Source organism: Pteropus vampyrus, unplaced genomic scaffold (genome assembly GCF_000151845.1).
Source record: "Pteropus vampyrus isolate Shadow unplaced genomic scaffold, Pvam_2.0 Scaffold90, whole genome shotgun sequence".
NCBI lineage: Eukaryota > Metazoa > Chordata > Mammalia > Chiroptera > Pteropodidae > Pteropus > Pteropus vampyrus.
This window is the reverse complement of record NW_011888871.1, coordinates 483,330-492,021: the sequence shown is the minus strand read 5'-3', so window position 1 is coordinate 492,021 and position 8,692 is coordinate 483,330. Positions and strand designations below refer to the sequence as shown.

The 8,692-nt window shown below is 57.5% G+C and overlaps 1 protein-coding gene across 1 annotated transcript in view; it reads left to right on the top strand.

The window, feature by feature from the left end:
• IQCE (IQ motif containing E) overlaps positions 1–8,692 on the top strand; it is a 31,587-nt gene that overhangs the window by 2,386 nt on the left and 20,509 nt on the right. The window contains exons 2-5 of the mRNA XM_023532754.1: positions 2,929–3,057; positions 4,466–4,536; positions 8,347–8,460; positions 8,557–8,607. Coding sequence (XP_023388522.1) covers positions 2,929–3,057; positions 4,466–4,536; positions 8,347–8,460; positions 8,557–8,607 — 365 coding nt within the window. The remainder of the gene's footprint in view (positions 1–2,928; positions 3,058–4,465; positions 4,537–8,346; positions 8,461–8,556; positions 8,608–8,692) is intronic.

Below are 8,692 nucleotides of genomic sequence, written 5' to 3'. Positions count from 1 at the left end.
GAGCACCCCAGCGCTCGTGACAGGCTGCTCAACACACTTCACCTCGTGTCTTCTCTCTTTCAGAAAGCAAAAAAGGAAAGTTTCCACAAACCTCCCCCCACATCACCAAGTAAGTATGACCAGGCGCCTGACCTCAGACTTCCAGTGCTGGTCAGAGGATGGTCTCAAGAGGCCGCCCTTCCCTGGTGCCCGGGTAAAGGACCCAGATGTTTTGTTCTTCGAATACTGGGGATCATTGAGACACGACACTGCTGCCACCTGGCTCCGTTTTGTGCTGGGGTCTCGGGAGCGCCCGCTCCTGGAGTCGCCCTCCCCGGTCGCCTGGCCACCCTGGTGGTGGGGGATCCAGCTGAGGGCCAGGCTGAGCCGTCGCCGTCCCACAGAGCACCACAGACACGGCGCTTCTCGCCTCCCCGGCTCCGTCCGTCACACTCGCTTGAGCCCAGGTTCCGGGGGCAGACGAGCCACTTCCAGCCTTAGGACTTTCTCCTCAAGGCTGCTGGCCGGGCGCTGCCAGGGTTACTGCCAGACCAGGTGCATGGTCAGTGGTCTTTTCTGGTCGGGGTGGCCGCGTGCCCGTGTGGCTGGCAGGACTTCTGTCTGTGTCCTTGGCCGGGGGAGGGCGGCTCTGCCCGGCAGGGGCCCGGGCCACGGCCAGCCAGCACCGTCTGTCAGGGAGGACGTTGCAGGATGGGTCTTACTCGGCTTAGGCGACAGTCACACAGCCGGGCGGGGCAGGGAGGTGGCGCTGGGCTTCTGAACAGTGGTCTTCACTTCTCCTGCCCTGGAGGCCGGAAGCCTAAGGCCAGGCGCCAGCCTGGCTGGGTCCCAGCGAGGCCCCTCCGGGTGGCAGGACAGCTTTCTGGGCGCTAATCCCATCACAGGGCTCCACTCTCATGACGGAGCACCCCCAAAGGCCCACCTCCTGGGGGTTAGGCTTCCCCATGGGAGTTTGGGGGACACACACTCCCAGTCCATAGCAAATGGCCACCAGCCTCTCCCTATCTCTGCTGTCCTGGCACAGGGGTCCACGTGCGGATTCTACATCTACGAATGTCTTTCTGATGCACTGTAAATGCTAGGTCGGCCCCCTCCCGCTACCCCAAAACCTATGGCCACGCCCGACTTTATCATGTGCGTATGTATATTTTTACATGCATGTCTGTTTTTAACATGTTCTGTCACATATGACACGGTCAGAGAATACAAATGAACTTTCACATTAGTCTAAGGAAAACGTAATTAGGAAAATAAGCTGCAGAGAAAGGAAAGCACGTTTTATACCACAAACAAATACGAACGTCACAAAGCAGTCATCCCGCAATTGGGATTTTTGATGTCCCGCCTCTCAGAGCTTCCAGAGAGCTGAGAAGTGGCGTGAGGACAAGTGCAGAGTTTGTGTTTAAACCTTGCTGTAGAACCGTGCCGTTTAAGTCCCTTTGGCTGGAAGGTGCCCAAGGTAAATTTTGCGCATCTTTCATTGTTCTTACTGAAAAGTCAAGCATTTCAAGCATTGACATCGTAATAATCAGCTTACTTTTGTCTTGATTTCTGTAAATGTCAGAATGTGTTTTACACAACTTGGAATGGCCACAGCTCTGAAACAGGAAACTCGAGGTGTGTGGCCCCGCCAGCTTGCGGACATCCCTCATCCCCTGCTGGTTCTCAGTGACGTGCTCAGCCCAGACACGCTGTGTCCCCTTCCCGAGCACCCTGCCGCCTCCTTCACCCTCACTCACCCTCTCACAGTGGCCATCTCGGCACAGATCACTCTGTCACCTGCTTCCGTCACGTTCATCGTGACCTGCGGCTCTGGATTTCTGTGCATAAAAGCGGGGGCCATGTCTGTCCCATTCACTTAGCGTTTTCTTAAATTGAAGGCCCCCTCAGGTTCCACGTGGCCGTGAGTCTCAGAGTGTCCTGAGGGCTCTAGTCGCAGGGGCCGCTGGGGCGGGCAGGGCGGGCAGCGCCAGCCACCCACGTGCTTCCGCCCTCCCACCCCACTTCCCTCCCCCTCCCCAGCCCCCATCCGTCCCTCAGGTTTTCCTGAGGGATTGTCCCTGTCCGTTAAGAGGGCGGGGTCATGGCGAGCGTTTTCTGATCACTCATTTGCTTTCGTAACAGCGCTTCAGCGGCTCTTTAGTTTGGGAGGCAGAACAGCTGGGAGAGGAGCAGGGCCTGGGCGGGTGACACGTGTCGGGTCGGGGTCTGATGAGTCTTTGTCCCCTCGTTCCAAATTATCATGGGAAATTTTCCATAGCTTTTAAGGCCATGGAAATGACTTAGAAATTTAAAAAATTAAATATTATTAGACATAGATTATTAAGATCTTCTACAGCTATACATTTTTTAGCTATTTAAGAAATATAAGCATGTTTTATAAATAATGCCCTTTGTATAAATTTGTCATATTTCATAAAGAGATGAAAGCCCAGATTTAAAAATATTTTTAAAACATTTCCCTTGTTCTGATGACAAACTCAAAAATGCCCTGCAAAGATATAATTTTTTTCTCATTTCTTCTAAATATTTTACATATTAAGTTCTAAACTTTATCACTGTGTAGCAATGTGAAAAAATACTTACAGTTTAAGTATAAAGGATACAAAATTGTGTGTCTCCTATAACTGAAACTATATATAAAACATATATGTATCTGAAAAAATTGAATGGAAAATTCAATTTTGTAATATTGATAGAATTATGGATTTGTATTTAAAAGTTCCCATTATGTTATTTATTTATATGTTATTTTAAAAAACAAATGTAAGTATATGTACACATAACTATTTCTTATCTTCATCAGGATGTTTTAGCGGGAGTCATTATGCCCTGCGAATGTTTTGTTTTATGGTTTTGTCTGTCTAAAGCACATGTGGTCAGGTGACAGTGTATTTTGCTCCTCTAAAACCATGTATTGGCTTTCAGAGTCACCGTATTACTCTAAGCCGAGAAAAGTGGCATCCTGGAGAGCTCTGAGGACAGCAGCGAGCATGCCCCTTGGTCACAGAATGTCCTTGACGCCGCAGAAGCTGTGGCTGGGAAGCGCGAAGCAAGGTGTGTGGTTGCTCCTGTAGAGGCCTTTCCGCCGCAGAGCGGGGTTTCCGAAACTGTGGGCAGTGATTCGAAATGTGGCTTGTCTGGGTGACATGGGTCTTAATCAAAGACGTTGAGCCCCCTGGCTTTGGCGTGACACGTGAGTGTGGTTTCTGACAGTCTGCACGTGTGACCCCTGATCTTTTTGGGTCTCGTGTTGACTTGGCACCGGCAGGGGTGTGTGGGAGCCAGCTCCCAGTGGCTTGCGAGAGCCAGCTGTTGAAAGCGTAGGAATTTTGTGGCAGCCGGAACTGGACGTGGTGTGGCCGCTTTCACTGTGGAAATGGGCGGACGCCACAATTCGAGCTTTGCCCATTTTCGAGAACCAGTTGAACGTTCGTCGGCGCACCGCCCAGTGCCGCCGTTTCCTGGCCGGCTTAGCTTCCTCCGGCCCAGAAAGGCTGATCATCAGAGGCAGAGGCTTCCGCTGTGTTTGCTCGTCCCCGCCTTTAAACCCAGGCACGGTCAGACCAGGAGGCCTGAGCCAGCCCGGCCTCTGCCCTCCCCTTGGCGAGCACTCCCGCCTGACTCACAGCTGTGCGAACCGAAAGGTCACATCTCGGGGTCTGCCAGCCACGTGGCACGTTGAGGGCGACAAGGCCGTGACTAAGGAAAAGCAGAAAGCAGCGAGATGGAGCGTCCTGTACCAGCCCCGTTAGTAGGAGGTCACGGAGTATCCCGAGGACAGTGAGCCTGACCGTCCATTCTGCCCTCCTCGGAAGGGCCTCTGTCCTGTGGACAGCGACATATCCCCCGCTTCACTTGTGGCTGCTCCTCAATCTTATTTACACATATTGTGTAAACAGTACTAGAAATGAACATCGCAAATGGTAGGAAAAAGCCCAGATCTCAGCAGAAAGCGTCGGTTTGCCGGCCTGTCTCTGTCTCCCTGTCTGGTCCTCGCCCTCGGGCGTCCCCCCGCGGCCCTCCCTGCCTCTCCCTGCTCGCCGTAGCCCGCGGGCCGTCACCTCGCCGCGTTGCCGCGAGGAGTCCTGATACAGTACGTGTCACGCTGAGACCAGAGTGCCCGTGCCGCGTGGGCGTCGGCTCCGAGCGTGCCCGTCCGTGTTGCGTTTGCTGTGAAACCTAAACACGCAGCTTCTCCTTTCGACCCCCGTCTCGAGCCCTGTGACTGCAGCCACGCCCTGCGCGCGTCCTCCGCGTCCCCTTGCTTCCTCCTTCCGTGTCGCCGCCGTTCTTGGTTTCTTTTCTGCAACAGTGTCGTGATTGCGCTAAAAACGTTGCAACATTTCTGCTTTTTTTTCTTTTTAAGATAATTGTACTAACTTCCAGGTTTTGACTAAAGAATAGCCCAGAATTCTTTCTCCTTTTCAGACAGTCTTTTAAGAGGCTGTGTGTCTTCCTCCAGGTCGTGTCCTCGGGACGCCTGTCTACAGAGAGAAGGAAGACATGTATGACGAGATCATCGAGTTGAAGAAGGTGCTATTTCAGCCTGTTCTTGGTTGATGTTAAACAGCGAAAGCCTTCCACGACGACGGGGGCTCATGGGGGCTCATGGGGGGTCATGTGGGAAGGCTGTGGGCTGTAGAGCGACACTGAGCTTACGCCGTGGCTGGTGACCCCGGTTTAGGAAAGGCCCAGCACGAGCTGTGCCGGTGCCCTGCCTCTGCCCCCGGGGGTGCACACTGGGGGACCTGTTGCCCTCAGGCCCTCTGCTCCCCGAGGCTTGGCCCTACAGTCGTGCCAAGCCGCTCCTATCGGCAGCCTCCCCTTTGTGTATTCCTGCAGTGTTAATGACACCGTGTACACACCACCTCAGCAGAGTGGCCTGAGATAGGTGACAACTATTACCTGGTGATGACGTTGAGACAGAGCTTATTAGCCTGTCCAGGGTCAGCCAGTAGCAGAACCAGGACTTTAGTCAAAGTCTGCCTCCCCGGGCCGAGGCGCCCTCCACTGCCCGTGCTCTCCCGCCCCCCAGAGGGCGGGTTCCGCTGACACGCCACCCCCTGGCACCTCCCTGGCCTCCTCCGCGCTCACTCGGGCCTTCACAGCCATGTCTGTTCCTGTGCCCCGGGGGAGTGGCGGGGGCCATTCTCTTCCTAAGGCTACTCCATTTATAGATCTGCTGTCCCCTGTCCCCGGCCGAGCCCCTCTGCAGGTTTGTGGTCCGTCTGGGCCCCAGAGGCTGAGCAGGGCGTTGGCAGCCAGCACGGCAAGGAGGCTGGCCGCCGTCTTACCTGGTCGGGCCCCGTGGGCAGCCGCAGCCTCCTGTCGGCCCAGAGGACGCCCCGCCACGGGGGCCACCGGGCAGGGAGCGCATGGCCTGAACCGGAACATCCCACCGCAGAGACATGGACGCTGCTGCTCCTAGCGCCCCGGAGAGAGGCTTATTCCGGTTGAGGGGTTGCACCAGGGAACCCGGGGTCCCCAAGGCTGAGGGATTGCCGTAGCAGCGCTCCTGGAAGGGAGCTCTGAGGGCCGGAAGTGGGTCCCTGGGTAGAATCGTCTCGCCTTTACTCGAACTTCCCATCGCGGGGTCCTGGACGAGCCCAGCCTCAGCCCCCAGGTTCGTTGGGGAGGCGCGTGTTCAGCCGTGCTCTGTCGCGCTGGGGTCTGGGTCATCAGAGCAGTTTTCCTGTGGCAAGCGACACCTCCGTTTCCTGTTGAAAACGGGGCAATAATACTACAGCGAATAGAATCAACGAAATAGTCCGCAAAAGTGCCTCAGTACAGCGCCCGACACACAGGAGGTTACGGGGAGGCCCCGCGCCCCCACCCCGTCCCCGTGCAGCTCAGGTCCAGGGCGTGGCGCCGAGGCAGCGTCCGTCCGTGTGCAGCTGTCTCGTGGTGCGCGTGGTCCCTGGGGCCACGGCCACCGCAGAGGTCCCCTCCACTGCCCCTCTGCAGTCACCCCCCATCAGCATCCCCCGTCCCTGGCAGCCTCTGCTGATTCTGCGTCTCTGTGATTTTGGCATCTTGGCGAAGCCGAAGCCGAATGAATGGGGTCGCACAGTGCGACCTTGGAGGTGCTCTTCCCACTCCTTCGATGTGCCCGGGATGTTGGGTGCTCAGCAGCACCCTCCTCTCGGTGCCGCTCGGCTGTGCCCTCGAGCTTTGCTGCGTTGCGTTTCTCTGCCCACGGTCCTCTGGGATTGTGATGTGTGGCCGCCGAGAGTTTAAAGGTCTTCCTGTTCCTGTCGCCGTCGAGTTCGGTCCCGCAGTGGCACAGAGCACACTCTGCCACCTCGTGTCCTCCCATCTGTGGCGTTCGCCGAGGCCCAGAATGTGGTCTGTGCCCGTGCATGTTCGGGCCGTGCTCCTTGCTTGCCAGCTAGAGCCTGCAGGCCGGGGCCGTGGGACTCTGCTGGCTCCCAGTCCCGCCGTCACGTCCGTGCTGACGGGGTGTTAAAGTCTCCAAGAACAGTCGTGCTTTTTCCCGTCTCCCTTCCCGTGCCCGCTGCGTTCCACGTTTCGCGGCTCTGTTGCTCGGGGGCGCACGCTTGGGATCGCTGCCTCCGTGGTGGCTCGACCCTGGAATCGTCGTGTGGTGGCCCTCCCTCTTCTGGTGGCTTTCTGCTCTCCGAGGTCTGCTTCGCCCGACGCTGACACAGCCACTCCCGCTCGCTTCTGATGAGCGTACCGGTGGCATCTGTTTTTCCATCCTCTTACTTTGACCTGCCTGTCTCACGTTTGAAATGAGTTTCCTACAGACAGCGTGTAGTTCAGACAGCGTATATTTTTCAATCTGCTTTGCCAATCTCTGTCTTCTGATCGTCTTTCAGATCACTTACGTTTCACATCGATGCGTTAGGATTTAAGTCTCTGCTTTATTTTGTGTGTGCGTGGCCTCATTACCACTGGTCAGTGGGAAGTCATGACTCTCCAGTAGGCTTCCTCTGGCCACCCCACCTGTCCCCCAGGAGGAGGCGCGGGCACCTGCTCCAACCTGGCTGGGTGGAGGTCTCGGTCTCCCTCAGCCCTGGCTGGCCGGGTGGGGCCGTAGCATCCCCTGCGGTGTTTGTGGTCCTCGTCTGAGTTTCCTGCTTTGGCTGGCTGCCCCTTTCCTGCCGGAGAGAGGAGGCTGTTCTTGTGTGTGCCTGTTGGCTTGTCCAGGCTGATGGCTTCTCCAGCACCCAGTCCAGGATGTCCAGAGCCGAAAGGAACCTGGGGGAATCTCTGTGTGTCACCCTCATGTCCTGAGGTCCCTAGCTCGTCTACCTTCTTCTCTTCACCTGTCTGAGTCTTCTCAGGTGTCACACACAGCGTCCGAGGGTTTGAGTGGACTCGCTCCCTCTTCCCCGGTGACTGCAATGACTGACTCATTCGTCAGACACTCACTGAGTGCCGAGACCTCTCCTGCCCCACTGCGGCACTGGCGGTCGCACCCACCTTGGCCACGTGGCTGGCTTGCCAGGCCTCCCTCAGTGGACGGTGGACTCAGAATCCCCTTTCCCGTGGTGGCCGCTTTGTTCAGACTCTGTCTCTCTTCTGAGTACCGCAAGTCCCTTAAAAGGAGGACGTTTCTAAGATAACTGGTAGCTCAAGTGCAGGCTGATGCTGGACGCCAGGTGACCGTGGCACCAGCTGACCTGTGTGGGCATCCCTCGGCCGAGGCTGTGGACACTGTGTCAGCCTCACGCTCTTCGGGCTGCAGGGTGTCACAACGTCCAGCGAGGACGTTGAAAATACAGACGCCCTCCCGTCGCCATGTCATGAGAGGACTTAGTCAGTCCAGAGTAGCAGAAAGGATGTTTCAAAGTACGGGATAGTTGTGGACAGTGAATAAGCTCAGTGCTGTGCAGCGTGACGACAGGTGTCAGCTCCCCGCAGGCTGGTGAAAGGCTGATTCACAGGCGAATGCTTGGGAACCATTGCCCCGACCAGCCAGCCTCGGCCGAGGCTGAGGATCGGAAATGAGCATTAGGGTCTGATGAGTTTGGGTTATAGGCGGTGTGACCACCAAGGGCTTCTTGTGTGGCCGCGGAGGACACGCAACCCGGCGCCCGGCAGCAGCGCCGTCCACAGCGTCCGTCTGTAGCGCTCCTCGTGGGGCATGGCGTCCCGAGCTGCGTGGGTGGGCCCGCACCTGGCGGGCACTCGCCCTGCCCCGCACCCAGTGCAGCCGTGCCCTTCGGAGCTCCTCGCCGTGCCGCCCGGGCCCCGCCCACCGCCACACCACGCGCCCTGGCAAACTGGGCGGCCTGGAGCGTCCCCCCCAGCTCGGTGTCCCCGGCTGTGCGTGTGCGTGCGGCTGCTTCTGGGTGCATTTGGCCCTTCTTCCTCCAGTCACTACGCATGCAGAAGAGCGAGGTGGATCTGATGAGGACGAAGCTTCGGCGCCTGGAAGAGGAAAAGAGCAGGAAGGACCGGCAGATAGAGCAGCTTTTGGATCCGTCCCGAGTAAGTCCCGGCCCGGCCCGGTGGCCCACCGCGCCGCCCGGCGGGGGCGGAGGGGGCCGTGCTGCCTGCTGTCACTTCTCACTCCGCTTCCCACAGGGCCCGGGTTCTGCTCGGACTCCGGCAGAGGACAGGCCTGAGACTGGCTGGGTGAGTACCGTCTCCAGCAGCACAGACACCTGGGCAGTGAACTTACTTTCAGAGCAGCCCACGGTGAGCGGGGCCCTCCCCCCGA